Raw genomic sequence first — 22,319 nt, forward strand, 5'->3', positions numbered from 1 at the left:
TGTAAGTATGGTTACATCAAGTGGAGTTTCCACAAAGAAAGCTGCTAAAATATGCAATGTATTATCGCAACAAGTTATTGATATTCCAACTCCAAGTCAATCAGCAATTTACAAGTCCATATTCAAAGAGGCAGGTAAATTAAAAAAAGAAATGATACAACAACTTAAAATGGAACAGTGGTCCTTACACTTTGACGGCAAACGAATAGATGATAAGGAATATCAGGTAGTTGTACTTCAGAATGAAAGAACTGACGTGAAACTTGATGCACTGCGTTTAAAAGATGGCAAAGCTGAAACTGTTGCTGAAAAAATTCCCAAACTTATTGATGAATACAATTTGTGGAGTTCAATTAAGATGATCATTACTGATACAACAAACGTCAATACTGGGAAGAGAAATGGAGTTGTTGTGAAGTTGCAACGTATGTTTAAATTAAAAGGTGTCACAATACCACAATTTATCGGTTGTCAGCATCACGTACTAGACAGGATTCTCCGTCTGGTGATGGACGAAGAACTTGGGGGTGATACCAAATCTCCAAACATTGAATACCCATTTGTGTCTGAACTGTTGAATAAGTATGATGAACTGAAGGATAAGTTTGTGAATGGAACTGTAGAAATTCTTGATAAATCAGGGTGGAGAGACGATATGAAGTTTTTGTACCATTTAACAAGAGTGTTTAGGTTCTATGAAGAACAAAGAAACTTCCCTCTGATTCACTTTCAGAACATTCCTAATATGAGCAATGCCAGATGGAACTCAAGAGCCATTCTCGCCATTCTGGCGTTCATTCTTATGCCTGAAGCGAGAAAGAATTTGGAGAAGGTTTGCAGGTTCATTTCATATGAGTGGGCAGAACATTGGTTTAGTAGTCAAAAGTACAATGACAATGACTTCAAGAATTTATCTGATGTATTGAAGCCTTACAAAAAGGCATTGCAGTCATTCAAAAATCACTGGAAGAAAGAGCCATCCGTCATCGACATACCACGAAGTAATCAGATAGCTGAACGTGCAATCAAGGTGATGCAAGACCTGTATGCTTCCTGCAGAAAGAAAGACAAACTGCAACTTCGATTCATTCTAAGTAATAAGCGCTAGACTCTTTATGAGACGTGAGCATCATGTGACCCATGTACTAAACACAGTAGGCCTATAGACACAGACAGTTATGTATATTGTTGTACTAGACGCTTTGATACTGTTAATTTTGTAATACTTGTATAATTATATATCACATAATGTTTTTTGTTATATCACAGTACATGTTGCATAAATAAATAAAATAACAACAGGAGTATGACTCTTACAACATCTTCAGCCTTTAATATTCATTTACTGTACAAAAGTGTACCTATTGAAAATTCGATTTTTTGGTTTTGGGGTGACCTTTTTTCAAAATATGTCAAAATGAAACATCTATTCGTTCTTTTTACATAAAAGTTCATTGAATTACGATACAGGCCTAGTAGGTTGCAAAAAAGTCATATCCCTAATATATATATATATATATATATATATATATATATATATATATATATATATATATATATATATATATATATATATTTATATATATTATGTATATAATATATATATAAATATATTATGCAAACTCTTTTGTTAATAATTCTCAAAACAAAAAACTTTTTAAATATTTTTATGCAATCGTGCAAACTTAAAAAAATACTCAAATAAAACAATATAAGTATAATTAATAAATCGTATCATATCTGTTTATAATAAACATTTGTTAAAAATTGTTCATAAAAAATTAAGTTTTCTAACTTATAAACAAACTCAAAAGTATTTTAATTTTATTACAAAACTCTTTTTTTTCGTTAGCAAGCAATTTATTTTAGAGTAATAAAATCAAAAGGAGAAAATATGAGGTAATCTTTGTTAAGAAACATTCAATTTATTTATTGAACATTATTTGTTTTTATTTGCGTACCTACTTAAATAAAATATACTGTTAAAAAAGTCAAAATCAAGCTTAATGAATTTATTTATCTATATAAACTTATATATATATATTTTTTATTACATAATTAGTTCGCAAAGACTATCTGTTAAAGATCATCGTCACTATCAATGTCCTCCGTATAACTTGTTTCGATTAGTTGATCGAAATCTGCTAAGTTTTTTGTACTACTTTTTTTTCTGCAATAGCAGTGACACATTTTCGGCGTTTTTGCGTGTACTTGGCGAGAGAACGCTCAATTATATCATCATAGTCTTCTTCTGACCAAAGACTATGGTTTCCAAGAATTACGACACAATCAGCAAGTGCTTCGATTCACGATTTACAAGATTTAAAAATTATTTCAAGTCTAACAACTTTACTTGGATAAATATTTAATTTATTAAGCCAAAAATATAATATTTTTTTTTTGCTTTTAACTAAAACGGAATCGATTGACAATGAAACAAAAAAATTTAACTAATTTATAAACCCTTACACTGTTGGCTACTCCATCTTCATTTTTGCCATCATTTTCTAATTGAATTGCATGCTGATAAGTTGCTCCTGACAAATGTCTACAAACACTATCTTTTTTAACATAATTCGTGCCATTTATAAACTGCAGAGCAGCTGCCCTCACGGCACCATTGGTTTTGGATAAGATTTTCTGTTGATGAAGCTTACATAAACTACATATGATTTTAATGACATAAATCTTCCCTTTTTCTGTGAGTGTTTTAATTTGAAAAACATCGGCAAAGTCCCAGGACTCAAAAGTTTTCAAAGTAATTTTTTGGTTCTTCAAAATACAATCCATTATTGAACTTCAAACAATTTGGAGAGAATAAAAATATACTAGGTTTTGATATTCTAGTTTGTCTTATTTTATATAGAAAAATACATAGTCATTAGTAAAGAATAAAGACTGTCATTAAACTAAAACATGCCTTAGTTTTAAATTAACGGAGGCGGCAACGTGCGCAAGCATAATAAAACCTCCGTTGTATAAATATATTTAACGTAATATTCGTGTCATCAGCGGATGTTATAGTCTACTCGTGATGTCTTTAACTTTATAATATAACTTGATTTATGAAATAAAAAAGTTTATTGAATCGCACGCAGTTAAACAAATTGTCTTCTTTCAAAAATTTTGAGTAACAGGTAACTTTCTTTTCTTATGTACAGACCCCCTCCCCTTGTATATGTTAAAGTTAAAGGTATCCATATACTTTTAACTAATAAAAAAAAGCAAAGAGTAATAATTAATGAAGAATTAATTTTATGTAAATTAAAAATAAATTATTCATATACTGGCACATTTTTTTAATATCTTGAAAAAATGACTTCATATTTTTGTTTTCAGAGATTACAGAATATAAATGTTTTTGTAATATTGATTTGTATTGAGTTTTTTTACTGTACTTTTTATTAAAATCATCTGCAAAAAATATTTAGCTAAGGATTGGCAAACTTTTTTCATTTTGTAAAATATTTAGATAAAAAGTTAGCGTAAAATTACGTTGAAATATCGTTATAAAAAGATAAGAAATATCATAAGTTACAACAATATTTTAAGCAATAAAAAGTTACAACAATTATTTTTAACGTAACTACTTTCAAACTTTTGTAACAAATATTTTTTATGTGGTTTTTTTAAAAATTATTTGCTTCTTTTATCTTACCAATAATTGAAAAGTTAAAAAATGATAAAAAGTAGCTTAACCAAAATTGTTCTACGCGTACGTAAAAATCGCTCTAGGCGTAACGGTTTAAAACAAGGCCTGATATATTATAAATATTATTATTATTATTATTATTATTATTATTATTATTATTATTATTATTGTTATTACATATATAAATATACATATAGGAGAAGGGGGGCTAACAACGATCTTTTAAAAAAGTTCGTTGTTAGCCCTCCTCTGCCTACCTTTATTCTCCGGAAAAAGTTAAATTTAAGTACCTATACTGCAACAAGTAATAAGGTGTCTGCTACATAATTTGGCATGCACTTAGAAAATAAGTTTCTGCACAGGAAAAAATAGATTTTAAAAAGTTATCAATATTCCTTTAATATAAATTTTACATCTGATCAACAACAAATTTTTTCAGAATAGTAAATTTAATGATAGCGGTGGTAACTACTAAAAAGAACAACATAAAAATAATGCCTAACTTTTAACTTTTCCTAAAAGTATATACTTTGGTTCAAAACTCCGCAAAATAACACATTCTTATAGCACATAAGTACCTATTTTGCTACAAAAAATTAGGTGTCTGCTACATAATATTTTTTAATGAAATTTGGCATGCACTTAGAAAATAAGTTTTTTCACTGGGCCCAATAGATTTAAAAAAGTTATCAACATTCCTCTAATATGAATTATACATCTGATCAAAAACGAAGTTTTTAAGAACCATAAATTCAACTATAGCGGTGGTAACTACACAAAAGAACAACACAAAAATAATGTTTAACTATTTTACTTTTCAAAAAATATATATGTTGATATGAAATTCTACAAAATAACACAAGAAAATACATTCTTACAACACATACGTCCTGCACGCTTCACTAAAATGGTCGAAGGTTTTGATTACAAGATCGGTGTCGCGTTAAATAAGTAGCTCGTTAAATAAGTAGACAAACAGTTCTGCGCATGCGTAAAAACGCTGAAACACTTAAAACTAGGATCCTAAAACCCAGCGTTAATTAAGTAACATTGCTCGGTTGGCGAAATAAACTATCACTCAAATGTCGATCAAAGTCAACTTGTAATTATGCGTAATTCGCTTAAGGTATAATTATGCCAGTTATAAAATTCTAATTGCTCTTAAAGGAACACAAAAATCGAAACGATTAAGAATGGATGTGGCAATGAAAATGTAGTTTTAATAAGTTATATAGTGATAGTTTCTTTCGCCAACCTATTATGATACATCATGGTATATCTAGATGTATGATATATATATGGATGTATGTATTTTATGATATATGATATACATAATAGCTCAAACGAGAATAATATCGAAAAGGGGCTTACCGGTACCGTCAGGTCAGATTATCCTTATGTCAAGTAAAGTTACCAGTAGCAGGCTATTGGTCACATGTAATCCAGTACAACCTGCTTCATGTTAACGTAAGGAAGGTCATCCGGTTTTAAAACATTGCTTCAACTCTTTCATAATGGCATTTATATGTCATTATGAAGAACCATCCAAACCACACCAGTGTGGAAAAATGGATGTAAAACTTACAATATATATATATATATATATATATATATATATATATATATATATATATATATATATATATATATATTTATATATATATATATATATATATATATATATATATATATATATATATATATATATATATATATATATATATATATATATATATATATAGATGTATACACGTGTATAGATGTCAAAATATATTTTTATTATTTATCATATTGATATACTATATCAATATCTATATTATTAATAATGTGTATCTTTTTATTTAAAAAAAATTTTAAATTATACACATCACATACTACATAACTTTTATAACAAAGACCATATAGAATGTGATGTTTACACGTCACATTCCATATGGTGTTCATTATAAAAGTTATGTAGTATGTGATGTGCATAATCTAAAAACTTTATAAATAAAAAGATGTACATACAATGAAATTTACAAAGTCAAACTTAGTTCAACTAAGTTTAATTTTGTAAAAAAACTAAAAAATTAAAGTAAATAAGTGATAAATGCACATCTATCTACTCTAATCCTACTATTTTATTAAATTGTTGGTTATAATAATTGTTACAAAATATATTTGATTAAATAATTATAAACTGTATTTAAAGACAAAAAGGTTTCTATTGAAACACAAATGCTTAGTTTTTATACTAAATATACTATTGATTATTATTTTAGGTGAAGAAATTGATGGGTTAGCTTTTTTGGAGTTAAACGCATTATTGCTGCATGCAATGGGCATCAAAATGGGCCAGGGCATTAAAATTCAAGCCATAATTGAGGAAAAAAAGGTTAACTATTTAATAAAATATAATTATAATAAAATATAGACTGCAGAAAATATTTATTTAGTTTTTATTAAAAATATTTTTTTAGTTGTGTATAAATTATGATGATTAAAGTGAACATTATTTTTATATTTTACATGACATTTTATAGGGTTTGTTACAACTGAGTTGTTACTTGTGCACAAAATTTTTTCAAACCACTAATGATTATACTTATCATTTAAGAAACACGCACCTGTTGTTTGAACCTTGTTTTTTACGATGCAATGTTAATGGTTGCATTCACACATTCACACTTTATAAAGTGTTATGTAAACACATTAAAAAAACTCATAGGTGTCATGATACTTTGAAAGAAGTTTTTAACCATTCAGATATTACAATGCAAAATACAGAAAACGAATACTTAGCCAAAGATTGCAATGAGGTTTCATATTTTGAAAGTTTAACAAAAGAAAGTGTAGCAAAAGAAAGTGTTTTTGTTGCACCTATTGTAGACAAGTATAGTGTTTCAAATTTTTGATGTCTTTGCAATCTTCTAGTTCCATTTCTCTAAGCACATCTCAGTTCATAATGGATAGTTTAAATGAGTTGCTAAATGATATTAATAATTATCTGCTTGCCAAGACAGACGTTGTGTTAAAAACTTACAGATGTGGTACCGCAATATTTAATGCTCTTTCAGAAGAATTTAACACCTAGAAAAATCCTTTTAAGGGCATTGATACTCATTATAAATTGTTGAATTATCTTAAACTTAAAGGTCTCTATGTTGAACCTGAAGCACATTCAATAGGAGATTGGTGGGATGTTAAGCGAGACAGATCAACAAAGCAATAAATGCAGGTGTGTGTGAAAAATAAATTTTACCTTATACCAATTGAGAAAACCTTGATATTGGTTTTAAAACAACCTGAGACTTGGAAAATTTTAAAAAGAGACAATGAGTCAGCAAATGATGTAGCAGAATATTGGTTAGATGGTAAGCATGGCAGACAGCTAAAAACATATGCCAAACATTTTCCTAACAGTATTCATGTATTTATTCAGATTTATTTTGATGAGGTAGAGACAACAAATCCGCTTGGATGTAAAACTGGAATACACAAGTTAGGTGCATTTTATTTTACAATAAAAAACTTTCCATCAGCTGTAAATTCTGCGTTAAGCAATATTCATTTGTTAGCCTTTGCACATTCGGAAGACATTAAACGGTACACCACTGATCCTGTTATGGAAGTTATTGATCAGCAATTAAAAGACTTACACGATGAGGGTTTTACAGTTTTTTGTGAAGGAAAACAGATAATAGGGCTGCATGCAATACCTGGATACATGGAAAATTTTAGCAGTGCTTTATTTGCTTGTTACTTGTGTATGGTGACTCAGGATGAGATGCAAAAAGTATATTGTGAGTATTCTCTTACAATGAGGACACAACAATCATATGAGCAACATATTGAGCAGCTTAAAAATGGTACCATTTCATCTAAAGAGTGTGGCATCAAGCGGCCATCAACTTTAAAAAATTTGAACTATTACCATCCTGCTTGTAATGACTCAGCCGATATAATGCATGATTTATTGGAAGGTGTAATTCTGTTTGAAGTCAAGTTATTTTTGCGTCACATAAATTATGACTTAAAGCTTATTAATCTCCATGGGCTTAATTGTCGTATTAATACAATGGACTATGGTCTTGTTAGTCAATCAAAACCTAGTTTTATAAGTGAGTCACATTTAAAAAGTCACAACTTATTGCTTGGACAACGGTCAGCTCAGATGCTGATTTTGTTTTTACATTTACCATGTATTTTAGCTGATGTTATTGACAAAGTAGATAACTTAAAATGGCGTTTGTACCAATTGCTAAAGCAGTTGACAGAAATTATTTTATTGCTAAACTCTGTACTGTCGCATGTTTTGTACTTAAAAGATCTTTTATCAAAGCATCATGAGTTATTTAAAATATGTTATCCTGATAAAAGACTTTTATATAAACATCACAGAATGGTTCACTATGGTACTATAATAGAGAGTAGCGGACAACTTTTACATATGATGGTAATGTGGTTTGAAGCAAAGCATAACTTTTCTAAGCGTCTTGCTCATATCATTTGTAACTTTAAAAATATAGCGTTTTCTCTCGCAAGCAGACACCAACTTTCTCATGCTTTTGTTTGGATGACTAGATGTCCATTAAAAGGGATTTCAGATGTTGGAAATGGTACAATTATTTCATCATCAGATATTAGGCATAAGTCATTAATTTTACCTCTTATTGGTGAAAAAATGGATGTGTTTTTGACTGAAAAAGTAGTCATTTTTGGTCAAAAGTACCAAAATAAGATGTCTGTACTGCACTCTATTAGTGATGAAAATGAACCGTCATTTGTTAAAATTAAACAAATATATGTTCATCAAAATGTAATTTATTTTATTGGACTTAAGTGGCATGTCCACATGTATTGTGATCTAACTCTATCGTATTGTTGTTCACTTGATTTAGAGCGTATATGTTTGAGAGCAAGTGACTTAGCAGATTATAAACCTTTTGATACTGTTCATTGTTTATAACCTACATGTATATATGAGCATATTATTTTACGTCACTATTTGTATCATTGCAATGTATTAAAATGATTTTTCATTTTTAAATAATTTGTATATTTTGCTTAATTGTATATTCTTAAGATAGCAGTTAAAGAAAAGCCTATTATTGAGTTGCTAAAAATAATATAAGTAGTTTGCTAAACTAAATGTAAAAGTATTTATAACCCACTATAACTTGTCCAAAACAATAAATGTATATATATATATATATATATATATATATATATATATATATATATATATATATATATATATATATATATATATATATATATATATATTTATATATATATATACATTTGTTGTTTTGAACAAGTACATTACTCCTTTAATAAACAGCTTGAGAAGTGAATATAAACTTTTTTTTTTGTAGAAAAATGATATAACATCTACATCTTTCAGTTTAAGTGAAACTTTAAACAGCTCCCTTGATGAGTCGGCTTTGTCACCAACATTATCATTGACAATTCAATCTTCACCTGATGTTTTAAATGAGTCAAGTAAAGTTAAATTAAAGGTTTCTACTATTGATGTACAGGTTGCTTTAAGATTGGATAACATTGACTTTGTAAGTATACCTTAAAAGTAATTTTTTTAAAGTGTTTTGTTTATACTTAGTTCATTATTTTAAACAAACGGTAATAAGCCAGGATTCCCCCACATTTTTTGCAGCAATAAATTCCTTTTATAATTAAAAAAAAACAACTAAACTTTTAACTTATACAAATGAAGATTTTTTTTTTTTTTGGAACATACGTAGTTTGCTTGATGAACATCAAACAAGTAAGCTTGTTTTGGCAGAATATGATTCTACGGGTGCACTTGTTAAAAGGTGTCAAGGTATGATCCACATTGTTGTTAACTCAATGGTCCATAGAGTTGGAAATATGTAAGTTTATGTTTACTTCCGTAATATTAAGGAACTATTGAAATAACACTGAAAAGTTTTGTTTAATAAAAATTATTTATTAAGCTATTTATGAAAATTTATCAAACATTTGCTTAATATAACTTTGGCAATACAAGTATTTTCTTAAATATATATGTTTTAGGTATCCTTCCACAAAAACCAAATCTAATCTTGCAAAAGCTATTATCACTGTCTTTTAGAGACATTTTATTAGTTTTTTTTACCTTACTTTTTTTTTCTCCCTAAGGCCAAAGGGGCCACTTCAGTCAAAGAGGCCACTTCAGTCAAAGAATAATTATTATTAGTAGCAGTATCTTCACTATTTGTCAATTATAAGTTGAGTTGTCTATGAGGTGATAAAATGTAATTTTTCAAAAAAATATTTTTGTAGGAAAACTATTATAGCCCATATACAGAGTATGTAGTGGGTAATAAGAAAAGGAAGGTCACTCCTCATGGCCACATAGAAGAGAGACTGAAAACTATGCGAAAACATGTTGGTGTTCATGTACAAGCTCGTCGAAAGAGAGTTATTGTTTTAGCAGAAAAGTTCCACTCGTCCGGTATTTTAATATTAAGTATATTTTTCATAAACTCTTTCTTCGTTTAATTAAGACATTTATCTAATACTCAGTATTGAAATTAATTTTCCAAATAAAGCATATAAACAATCAGCTAACAAATCTAGCTAAAATAAACGTTTTAAATCTATATAAATATTGAAAAATAGTTTTTTAAATTTATTGTGTTATAAATAATATATATTTTTTTGTATAGCGCCTTTCTCAAAAGAAGAACTAAGTATGATAGGAGAGTTAAGATTTGATGACTTAGGCTATGAAAGAAAGTTGGACAATATGGAAAAAACTTCATGCTCTCGTTGAAAATGGATTGTGAATTGTAGGCCAACATTTGAAGAATTACTCAAAACATTTTCGCCACTAAAAGATCTAGCCATACATGTAAGAATAAAAATCACCTTATTATTATTAAAACCTTTCACCAGTAAATATTTTAAATTATTCAATCACAAAAATTAAATGTATTGTAATTCATACATAATACATCTAAGATGTATCTTTTATGAGTTAAATGATACATCTTTTAAATTACAAGATACATAAAAGTTACAAGATGATCTTGTAATTTTTAAATATTTTTTTGTCCCAAAGGTTTTGCTAAAGTATTCTTAGTTTTGCTGAAGTAAAATTAAAGAAAATGATTTTACTAGCAGTCTTATACTATATTCTTATCTTAGTTTCAGAAGGATTTCTGTTGCGATTTTCCAGAGTCAAATGATTTTTTGGCTTATTAAGAGCAAATAACGCCACATGTTATCTCTTGGGCAAGGCAAAAAACAAATTTGATGGTGAAGCAGATTCTTGCTGAGCTTGATATGCAAAACAACCCTTCTATAGGTATCTAAGTGTTATAAAACAATATGGCAGGGTGTATTTGATATTTAAAATCATTATAATAATTTATAAATTAATAAAAGGATTTCACTAACAAAAATTAATTGTTTTTTTAAAACAGGAATTGAAATGGATTTTGCATTCTTATTACTCTTCTTTATAATTAAAGTGCCATCAAAGAATAAAAGTTGTGCATCAGTAGCTGAAGTTGCAGAACATTTCATTCAATTTTATCCGGTATATTGGAATAATAGATTTCTAATAGATATAAATTTATACATATTAAGTATAATATTAAGTTTGTAGTAATATGCACAATAATATATATTTAATAACTTTACATGTTATTAACATTGCTAAACAGAAAAATGCCCCGTTGAGAGTCGGACTCTCAAGAGAAGGGGAATACATAAATATTCTGCGAATGTCCGAGTTAAGCAAAGTTCTCGGTATACGGAGATACCGGTATACAGATTTTCAATTCTCATTAAACTTTCTCTACATATATAGAGAGAGTTCAAAGGGAATTGAAAATCTGTCCGACTTATCCAGTGTCCAAGTTAACAGGATTCTACTGAATGTTTAGTTATTAAATATAGTAAATATAGTATTAGTTCTAAGTTGTATGTGCTGATATTTATATTTATTATGTATCAAAATTACATTTTTTAATGACTTATTTAAATTTCTATACTGCATCTAAATAGGTATCAACTCCGATGAAAGTTGTGATTCAAAGTCGTATTCGCAAGCATCCTTTAGTCATAGCTTTGGGTACTCATTGCAGTGTCGAGCAATTATTTACTGTCACGGAGTGTCGAGCTGTTCCTGTCAACAGATGTATATCTTATGCTGTGGACATATTAATTAAACTTAATTTTTTAATGAACATGGAGTATGCGGAACAATGTAGCTACATATTGTACTTTTTGCAACATACCGTGTTAGGTTACCAAGATGAAAAGCATCTATCGAGAGGAGCCAGTGACTTGTCACTTTACCTTAGACAAAAACTTAATCAATTTTAAATGCCGAAACAATTATATTTTAATTATTATTTTCTATATTGAATTGTTAAGACTGTCTGAAAATCAAATATCGTTTTTATTTCTAAACCTAGTTCATTTATAATCACAATTTGGCAATTTACTGAAAATTTAACATCTTCAGGCCAAATAAGAACTAATATCGAATTTACGCCTAAACCAAGTTTATAATCGCGATATGGAATTTTGCTGAATATTTACTCTTCAGGCAAAATACCTGAACTACTTTGTGCCGTATGGAACCAGACGAACATTCAGGTAAAATACCTGAACTTGAACTGGTTCAGGTTTAGGTATTTTACCTGAACTGGTTTAGGTTCAGGCATAATACCGGAACCGAAACAGTTCAGGTTTAGGTAAAAATCCTGAACCAGTTCAGGTTCAGGTATTTTACCTGAATGTTCGTTTGGTTCCATACGGCACGAAGTAGTTCAGGTATTTTGCCTGAAATTTCCGTCAATTTACCGGAACTTTTTTAAGAGTGTACGTGATCAATACTCCGAGTATTTACAATACTAGATATGCCGACTGGGATGGTTCAAATCTCACCATTTGCACCTTTTTTTTTTAAAAAAAAAAAGGAAAAATCTTTTTCAATTATTTTAAAATACAAAATCAAACACTTTTAACATTTTATAGATATCATACACAAATCATTTTATATATTTATATTTTATTATTTATATATATCTCTACCTCAGAAGTCAAAAGTCGGTAGTCACATTTTAGAAATTGTTTAGGATAGAGGAAACAGTAAAATAATTAGTCTCTATTGGCTTATCCTTGATGTTTAATTTATGTAGTTTTTTTTTCGTATTTTATTTAATTTGTCTGAAGGCACATGAAATATAATTTTGATAAAAAAAAAGTAGTATTGTGGTTTTTAACATTTTTAGCGAATATCCGACCTTATAGAATTACAAAATAAAAATACTTAAAAATAAGTTTTGGACATCAGACTTCTTAATTCAGAATCGAGGCTCAATAAATAATAAATAAAACAAAAACATAAATAAGAAATGATTTATTATTTTGCGCTTAAGTAAAGAGCATGAACAAAAAATCAAAATATTTAAAAATAAAAAATATATTACTGCTTGTAGAATTTCACAGCATCACTAATTATTTTTTAATTAATGCTTGCATCATTGTTATTGTTTGTAGTAGAAATACTTTTGTAAAATAAATGCATTGTACTAGGAACCCATTGTAAGGCTGTCATGGGATCTCTGTATTTTGGTACAGCAATAGGTTTAGGTGTTGTTCGAATTGGAGGAATATTGTTGACCATTACCAATAATTTTCTCGTATTACGGCGCAAACCAACGGATTCGAATTCCCCATTAAAATCGGTCTTGAAAAACACAATACAGGGATGGTATTTTCTGAATTGCAACCAAACATAAGATGATATACTGAAATCTTCTACATTAGTTGTAGAAGTAGGGGAAAGGCGCCTATGATGGCATACTTAACTTTGAAGCTTCATTATTCAGTATCCTAAAGACCAATAATAAAAGTTTTGGTATGGATAAATTCCTTGTTACATCTAGAACAATAATTACCCTGGAATTTTTCATCAGTTTTATTTTTTTTATAAGTTATTCTTATTGTAAAAAAAAGCACAAGTATGCCATCATAGGCAACCACTGCTCCTATGATGGCATAGGGAAGGATGGGGCTAGTTAGGATCGAGGGTAACTTAATGATTTCACTTAACCTTAGAGTCTTCCCTCAGAAAAGCCAGAAATTACTTGAAACCATCCTAATTTACCATTTCATGTTACACACAAGCATTGTAAAATTTTGCGCATGCGCATAGGATATATTGCGTTTTACGTATTTTTTGGACCAAAAAAAAATTTTGGAGCATCGCTTTCTTTTAACTTTACTTAAAAATAAGTTTTTCTTATAAAAAAAAAAGGTTTTCCCAACTCGTCAATATTTCAACACCCCCAACTCGTCAGTATCCCATCATGGGTAAAAATCATCATTATCATTAAAACAAGCTGTGTCTGCTTTGTTCAAAAGATAAAATTAAAGTAACAATTCCACTAAATGCACAAAACTTGAATATAAAATGCATGAAAATTTCATTTCTGCACAGTTAATAGTAAAATCACAATCTTAAATATATGAAGGAAATAAAACTACAACAGCACATCCCAAAATCGATTTTTGTTGATTATAAAAACAATACTTGTGCACAAGGGACGTTTTTTCACTAAAACTAACGTAAAGTCAGTACCCAGCGAACATTGACAGATGGGTACCGTATGGTTTTTAACTGGGCTTACGGGAACGGGATTTAGAAGGGTTTGTGTTCTGGTTTCCAGACGGGTCCCGTACGGTTGAAAAATAAAGCAATAATAATAATATGGGCCGCATCTGGTGATTATATGGGCTAAACATACTGGGATTTTTACGGGTTTCCCATTTGGGGCCCATCTGGTGAAAACTATTTTCGGAAAAATCTATGCAAAAAATACCATAATCGCCATTTGCAACTTGCCTTCTGCAAAAAAAGTTTTTATAATACAACGAATAAATTATAGCTATAATCGTTTTCTCGTTTTATCTTTTTTATGAAATTCTATAAAAAGTTGTTATTACTATTTTTATTTTATACATATAAATTTTTCTCTTTTTCTTTTTTTAGTAAAAAGTTAAAATTTTTACAAAGTTTAACATACAACTACAACAAAAATTGAAAAGTTACGCAACAACTTGTTGCGTAATGATGGATTAAAATACCACATGTGTGAAAAAGCATATGTAGTCTGTTGCCTCTATAGCGTGGTAGCAATCCTCTGGGCAACTCGTGTTGGTCCAAAAAGGTTACAAAACCTTTTGGATCACCTATGAATATCATAAAGAAGCTCATTTTGGCAATTGTAAGAAGAGTGTGAAATAAAAACATGCACTAATTATAATATAATTAGTGCATGTTTCTGAATAAAATTTTGAGTTAAAATGAATAATTCATTTTAACTCAAAATTTTGTTCAGAAAACTAAATATATTTAAGTAAAAGAATGATTTAGATTAGTTAGAGTACCTTTTGCATCCTTGTAGCGAAGTTTGTTCAGCTGTACAACAATGTTTGCTGCAATGCAGTCTCTTCCAAAAAGTTTCCCTTTTGAAGTCTCTAATGCTTTAAGTGAAGATTTACAAGAGCTAGTCATTGTGTCTAAAGGGTGAAGGTGACAGTTTAGTTCATTTAATGATTTCTGCCAAACAAGGTTTAACTTTGCTATTGTTGCATGGTTTGTTGCAACTCTATCACTCATTGTATTTGTTATGTTCCCAATAATAGTGCTTCTTACGTCAGTATATTTGAGTTGATAGAAATCACTATATAACTTAGCAAGATTATCAATAGACTTTGTAATATGACTCTGATAGTCATAAGCTGTACCTCCAGGAAGTTGATCAATAGCTACAACCATACATACTGATTCCGTTGTCAAGTGCACAGCATTTATATGAACACCCTCCTGGGTTGTTGCATCAAAACCAAGTGTAAGATCTTTTGTTGTAAATGCTATCTCAGCAGCCTGTAAGTCTGAAAGCACACCAAGCTCACGCATCATTTGTTCTACAGTTGTACGATGTGGAATTTGACTAAATCGATAGCCAGTATGTTCCCCAATTTTACGGAGCAGAGATGGCACGCTTTGTGTAGGAACTTGGCACACAAGCATGTCATATATAAGTCTCCTAATATCTGCTGAGTAGCATTTTTCATTTTTGGTGTTTTGTGTTACTTGCTTAATTTCCTCCAACTCTTCCTGTAAATTCTGAATTTCATTTTGCAGTATAAGAATTGCAGAATTTTTTTCAGCAAGTTGTTGGCTTAACATTGCCATTTGATAAGAAAACTTTCTTTGCGTGGATGTCAACTGTTGTTTCAAACAAAAAATTTGATTTTGAAGTTTTTTCAACTGTAAATTCAAAAACTTTTCTTTTAATTTTTTCTAAGTTGAGAAATTATCTTTTCCTTACGAGTAATAACTTAATTTAGATATTTAAATCTGTATGCTCTAGCTTTTGCCTTATCTTTTAAACCTTTAATATCCTCTTTATGCTTTCTCTTCTTAATTGCCATTTCGTTTGCCAAAATGGTTAATCTCTTTCTCATAACCTTTTTTCTGGGACTCAACTGGTCAGCTCTCAAACTGGATAGTGGTTCATGAGAAGAGGTTTTTAAAGTAGGACGAGATAAAGGAGATAAGTGATCACTATTCGATACAGATGAAACACTGATTTGTTGAGAAGAAAATGAAGAACATGTAGGAAAGTCAATTGAGGTTGCAATTGATTGGGATGTTTGTGCCACAGCAGATGTTGTTATTTGGTATGCAAAGAGCATGTTGCAGATGTCAACAAATGGTTTCGAATTTCGTGAAAAATGGTTTACAAAGACTTTTGATGTTCTAACTAGTTGCTGAATCTGACTTATACAAATTTTGATGTTAAAATACTTACCGATTAGTTCTACAGTTACTTTATATGAATCGTTGTTAGTTGCAAATATATGCAGTACATGTCCATTTCTACAGCCAATATTTAAATGAGCTGGTATTGGAAAATTACAAGCTAAATAAGTTTTAGCTTTACCATAAAATAGATTTGTTTTCTTCTGAGGTCCCATGATGCACTAAATTAAATTCAACAATCATAATACTACTATTTAATTGGGTCAGCTATTAATCATAATTAAAAAATTTTAAAAATTACAATTAATTTATAAAAAAATTTTTTAAATATATGTATAATTTTTATATATCATATATAGCTTAAGGTGGCTATATGGTAAATTATGGGTATGGAAAAAGCTGAGAAAATGCTGTTTTTGTTTTTAATGAATTTTACGCAGAACCATCATAAAATAGTGTTATATAATTTTAATTTTAACATTTTAAATTTTATTTTGCAGAATTTTGCCTTTAAACTAATTTTGGTGTGTGAAAAGAGTTAGCCATCAAAAAAAAAAATTAATATATAACCACCGTAATTATACTTGTTAGTTTTTGTGTACATCATTTAACAAATTAAAAAAAAGAAAACCCAAATATCCTTAGTAGTAAAAGGCTATTAAAAAAAAAGTTTGTATAACAGTTCTTATAAAATATATCATTATAATGAAAAAAAAATCAAAAATACTGAATTCTCCTATGTCAAAAACCGCCCCTCCCCCTAACACAATGTAACGGAAGTGGAAATACATACCTCCACTGCGCGGAACAATAGGGTATGTGGTCATGAATATTTTTTGATGAAATTTGGCAGGCACATAGAAAATACATCTATACAGTTGCCTGAAAAATTTTAAATGTGTACCAACATGCCTTCAATATAAATGCACCTCCGGAACAGAAACAAAATTTTAAAACCGAATGAAAACCACTGATAACTGTAAAAAAACAAACAGAATTTATAACAAAAAGTAACAGTAACAACAGCAGAAACAGTTTTATAAAGTGTAACAGTAACAGTAACACTAAAAGAGGTGGAAATGGTACCTCCACTGGGTCGAAAAATACGGTACGTGGTCATGAATATTTTTTAATGAAATTTGGCAAGCACATAGAAAATAGATCTATACAGTTGACTGGAAAATTTCAAATATGTACCAACATGCCTTCGATATCAATGCAGTGCCAGAACAGAAACGAAATTTTAAATAGCAATAAAAAAACTGAAAAATTTATTACTCGTAAAAAAAAACCATAATTTATTCAAGATAAAACATTCTACTTTTCTAATAAAGTCTAAGCTGATATAAAATTCTAAAAAAAAAGACAAATAAATACATCTTTACCACACCGACTTCGAGCACGCTGTGAAAAAAAAGGTCACAGTTTTTAACTTTGAAATCGGTGCCGTAAAAAGCCAGATACGCACGTACCTACAACAAGGAAATGCATATAATATTATTAAGTTGGCGTGTGGGTTTTCCTTATTAACTTACTTCCTTGTGGCTTAAATTCTTAGCATCATGGATGGTTTTTGAAGATCACTGAACATTGTTCTGTAAAACCAAAATTGTTGTTTAATAATATTTTATTCCTATATAAAGAAGATACAGAAGTATGGATTTTTTATCTTTTCATTTAGACTTAATTGCACAGTAAGATGTTGTATGCAATTGTTGCTTTTGACGAAGAAAACACTACTGACTACTTGCCACTTATTTGGTTAGTGAATGCAATAAGTCAAAATATTTTATCAATAATTTCCTCTAGAAAATCAACTGATTTTTATTGGCCTCGATGGACAAATGTAAAAAAAATAGACTTTGCTAAATCAATGTGTCAAGAACCTGAGGTGGGATGGCTTAGGTTTTCAGGAAGAATTTTGTCAACTGCAGGTAGTTTATATTAATTCTCAAAGATATTAAAGTAATAGTTTTGATTGTTTTCATAAATTTATTTGAGCATATTTGGTCATAAAGAGTATATAATTATTGGAGTTTGAAAATAAAATTTTGATATATCAATGACTAACGTTCTTTTTTACAATTTAGATACAGAATCTGAAGCAAAAGAAAAATGCAGATATGCAGAAGATACTTCAAATGTTGATGAAATATATCAGAAAAACCTAAATAGGTATATAAAGTTACATGATTTTAGTTATATACATAAAAAAGATGTTTATTTCAGTGTCGCTCCAATTATTTTAGTGTTAATGGTTTAAAACTTGTAAATTTATGAATTATTAATCATTTCAAAAACTAAATAATAGTTTTTATAATTAGCCAGTCCTTTGAAGAAAATCAAGGAAACCCTTCTGAGAAAAGTTAGTAAGATATTGTTTTAATATTATACTTTAAACAATTGTTCACTATTATAATGTTCCAATTAAATAATGCTCCAATTAAATATTTTTCATTTTTACTACATTCGTATTATATATATATATATATATATATATATATATATATATATATATATATATATATATATATATATATATATATATATATATATATATATATATATATATTATATATATATATATTATATATTTATATTAAATTTTAGAAAATGAAGATACGTCAAGACTATTTAATGAAGAATTTGATGAACAAATTGAGAAAAGGAAAAAGAAAACAGCAAAAGAGTTATAACACTTAAAATTATAACTAGTTTATAATTTTTAACTAATATATTAACATTTATATACAAATGCATATATATATATATATATATATATATATATATATATATATATATATATATATATATATATATATATATATATATATATATATATACATATATATATATATATATATCTGTGTGTGTGTGTATATGATTTTAATACATATTATGTAACTAGTTTAATTAAAAGTATAGGACTATAATTGTGGAATAGAAGTATAAAACAAGAAAATTCACTATTTCGTAAAAAAATTATGTTGTTTCTGAGACTAAATTACTTAGCTACTGAGATGAAATATATATTGAAATAAATATCTTCACCTACATAGCTACAAAAATGAGTTTTTAAGATCGTGTTCAAGTTTTGTTTTTTAAATCAAAGCATCACAAAAAAAAATTGTTTTCTCCCCATTTATCTCAAGACACAATAAAAGTGAATTATCTGATTTTGCACGTCCACTCCACAATAATAGTCATTATTATAGTTAATAAATTTTAGAAATACTAAAGTCAAAAAGTTTGATAACCTTAACAAATCTATGAATCATACAATTACCAAGCCAGTTGCTCCATCTTTCTTAAGTATATATTTAAGTTTTTGTTATCTTATTGCCAGTATCAAATAATAGGTGGAAATTATGTTATGATAAAAACTTGTTAAAAGGTTACTAATAGTTTATTCTAATTGTTTTACATAGCTTCCCAATGTTGTTCAACTTCAGATGATGTTGACCTTCGTATAAGTTCATCTTTACCAAGTAATTTTATACCCTTTTTAATTTTATATTAAAAAACTGTACAGTTTTATAATTATAATTATATATATATATATATATAAATATATATATATATATATATATATATATATATATATATATATATATATATATATATATATACATCTGCATGTATTGATAAGCAAAGCATGATAAAATTGATATTTATATATATAATATATATATATATATATATATTAGATCTATCTGTGAACTTTCATGAAACCAATCAAAGAAATGCCAATACTTCATCAATACTATCGTTGACTGAATTGAATGTAGCAGAATCTTCAGGTATGTGTTTATAATTTGTCTTAGTAATACTGTATTTTATATATAATATTATGTATGCTTTATGAGACTTTTTATTTATTTATTATGGTACATACAAGATTTTTTTGGCAAAATATTTTAACAGGAATCTTTAAAGCCATTTTTAAAGGATTGGAACAAACTAAAGATACTCAAAAGATTCACTCTAAAATGATACAACATATATTGCTAAATTTAAACATTGAAGGGGGCACAGATTCACCTGAGCTACCGGAAGGTTTACAATTTCCAGCAACTACAATTGAAGAACTGGATAAGGCCCAAGAAATATTAACTGATGTTAATGCTCAAAAGATTTTGGTTAGTGTTTAGACAAATTTATTTTACAGCTATGTTTAACTTTTATGAGTTTTTTCATTAATTCATAAAACTGTATAAGAGGCTATCCAAAAGTACGTATTCTTATAGTCTTATAGTACGTATTCTTCCGTCATACCTGCATACATACTTTATGGATGGCCCCTTACATTATAAATAAACGAGCAGATAAGTTTTTTTGGGACCTCAGAGTATCCCCTAGATTTGTATCAGACTTATCTGATCTAAAATCCCAATTTAATTACTGTTTTTAATTTTTAGGTGGAGGGGGGAAGATATTGCAAAGGGTTACATACTATTTAGGGGAGAGGGAATCTTAAAGGGTCAAATAGCAATATGGGGGAGTACATACGTACATACTTTATGGACGACCCATAATACAGTATTACAGTAGAATCCCCTTTTAATTTAATTTTGTCGGATTAATTTAATAATATTTAATTTAATAATATAATTTAATAAGTCGAATTAATTTAATATATATAATAAATAATTAATAAATAGTCAGACTTAGCAATTGTTTGAGATTGAAGGGAAATTCTCTGTATGTCAATAGCGTTCAAGGGGAATTGTAAATCTGTCTGACTTAATTAAAGTCTAACTTATCCAGGGTACGAGTTAACAGGATTCTACTGTATAACTTTGTTTTAAAATTGTTTGATATTTTAATAGGTTCGTATTCTTGTTGAAAATGGTGGACATGATATTTCTGAATTTATTAGGCGTAACATGACATATCTTATTGGTAATACTTTGGCCAGACAACTAAATATGACTGGCCAAAAAAACAAGCGTGGCTTCATTAAAACTCTTTTGTACAAAGTTCTTTTTGGTAAGAGTTTAATAATTTTATGTTTTCATAGCTATTTTTAGTTTTATTGTCTCTCGGCTAATTTTATGTTTTCATAAACTCTGTTCAAGAACAGTTAAAAAATAACTATTAGAGTTCTGTTATCTTTTATAATTTGAGTTTTTTTTGTAAGCAGCTTCTGTAAAAAAGAATATATCTACAAGGGAGTGTACCAAAAAACAGCTTGAGGAAGTCCTTTCAAAATGGTTTGGTAATTCCCGTGACAGAGGTGAAGGTCGCAGACGACGTTTGGAAATAGGAAATAATACAGACGAAAATTTAATAAATTTTTGAATAGTTATATTCTTTTTGTTATTATGTAATTTTTTTTTATATATTATATATTTTATTTTTGAAATATTAATTTTGGTAGTATTATTTTTATATTCTTGTTTTATTGAAAGGTGCAGTTGTCTTATTATGAATAAAAATATTTATTAATCATCGTTATTTTTTTTTTTTTTTTTATATCATATCCCAAAGGCTTTTTTAATATAAAAATTGTTATGTTGTATATATATATATATATATATATATATATATATATATATATATATATATATATATATATATATATATATATATATATATATATATATATATATATATATATATATATATATATGAATATATAGATACTTACCAATAATCAAAATAATCTATAAAAATATTTAGTTTGAACTATATTTGATTAAATTTTATTTAGTTAATTTTTGAACATTCTCATTTTTAGATTTTAATGTTTCTCCCTAAAATTTTATTATTTTAGTTATGTGAAATTAATTCAAAAAAAATTCAAAAAAGAAAGTCCTAGTTACGTTTTTTGCCTCAGGGATAAAAAAAAACAGTATGAATTAGCAAATG

General features: G+C 28.1%; 3 protein-coding genes and 1 long non-coding RNA gene across 7 annotated transcripts; 2 read left to right on the forward strand and 2 right to left on the reverse strand.

Moving 5' to 3' along the window:
* The first annotated feature begins 4,725 nt into the window (after positions 1-4,725).
* On the forward strand, positions 4,726-12,060 carry LOC136084482 (uncharacterized). Of its 3 annotated transcripts, none has more exons than XM_065804482.1 (9): positions 4,726-4,956; positions 5,917-6,029; positions 9,013-9,207; positions 9,400-9,528; positions 9,941-10,112; positions 10,327-10,511; positions 10,808-10,967; positions 11,086-11,201; positions 11,672-12,060. In XM_065804482.1, exons 7-9 carry the CDS (start codon positions 10,916-10,918, stop codon positions 11,990-11,992), a joined length of 489 nt encoding a protein of 162 aa, XP_065660554.1. In that variant the 5' UTR covers positions 4,726-4,956; positions 5,917-6,029; positions 9,013-9,207; positions 9,400-9,528; positions 9,941-10,112; positions 10,327-10,511; positions 10,808-10,915; the 3' UTR covers positions 11,993-12,060. The 3 variants fall into 3 exon arrangements, with proteins under 3 accessions (XP_065660554.1, XP_065660555.1, XP_065660556.1); XM_065804483.1 differs by having other exon boundaries at positions 4,726-4,778; XM_065804484.1 differs by lacking the exon at positions 4,726-4,956 and having other exon boundaries at positions 5,899-6,029.
* Positions 12,061-13,139: 1,079 nt separating this feature from the next.
* On the reverse strand, positions 13,140-16,117 carry LOC136085171 (uncharacterized). Its single transcript, XM_065806459.1, has 5 exons — positions 16,064-16,117; positions 15,068-15,953; positions 14,730-14,869; positions 14,500-14,525; positions 13,140-13,467 (listed from the first exon to the last, which is right to left on the reverse strand). Exons 1-5 carry the CDS (start codon positions 16,115-16,117, stop codon positions 13,140-13,142), a joined length of 1,434 nt encoding a protein of 477 aa, XP_065662531.1.
* An 81-nt stretch (positions 16,118-16,198) lies between these two features.
* LOC136084485 (uncharacterized) lies at positions 16,199-17,893 on the reverse strand. The gene is made up of 2 exons (XR_010640575.1): positions 17,834-17,893; positions 16,199-16,669 (listed from the first exon to the last, which is right to left on the reverse strand). It is a non-coding gene; the product is annotated as an uncharacterized LOC136084485 (long non-coding RNA).
* An 8-nt stretch (positions 17,894-17,901) lies between these two features.
* LOC136084484 (uncharacterized) lies at positions 17,902-21,899 on the forward strand. 2 transcript variants are annotated; one of them, XM_065804485.1, is made up of 11 exons: positions 17,902-18,045; positions 18,130-18,382; positions 18,539-18,623; positions 18,773-18,813; positions 19,059-19,137; positions 19,678-19,760; positions 19,877-19,936; positions 20,156-20,248; positions 20,373-20,587; positions 21,278-21,437; positions 21,592-21,899. In XM_065804485.1, the coding sequence occupies exons 2-11, from the start codon at positions 18,148-18,150 to the stop codon at positions 21,747-21,749; spliced, it is 1,209 nt and encodes a 402-aa protein (XP_065660557.1). In that variant the 5' UTR covers positions 17,902-18,045; positions 18,130-18,147; the 3' UTR covers positions 21,750-21,899. The 2 variants fall into 2 exon arrangements, with proteins under 2 accessions (XP_065660557.1, XP_065660558.1); XM_065804486.1 differs by having other exon boundaries at positions 20,397-20,587.
* Positions 21,900-22,319: the final 420 nt, after the last annotated feature.

Source organism: Hydra vulgaris, chromosome 09 (assembly GCF_038396675.1).
Source record: "Hydra vulgaris chromosome 09, alternate assembly HydraT2T_AEP".
In the NCBI taxonomy this organism is placed as follows: Eukaryota; Metazoa; Cnidaria; class Hydrozoa; order Anthoathecata; family Hydridae; genus Hydra; species Hydra vulgaris.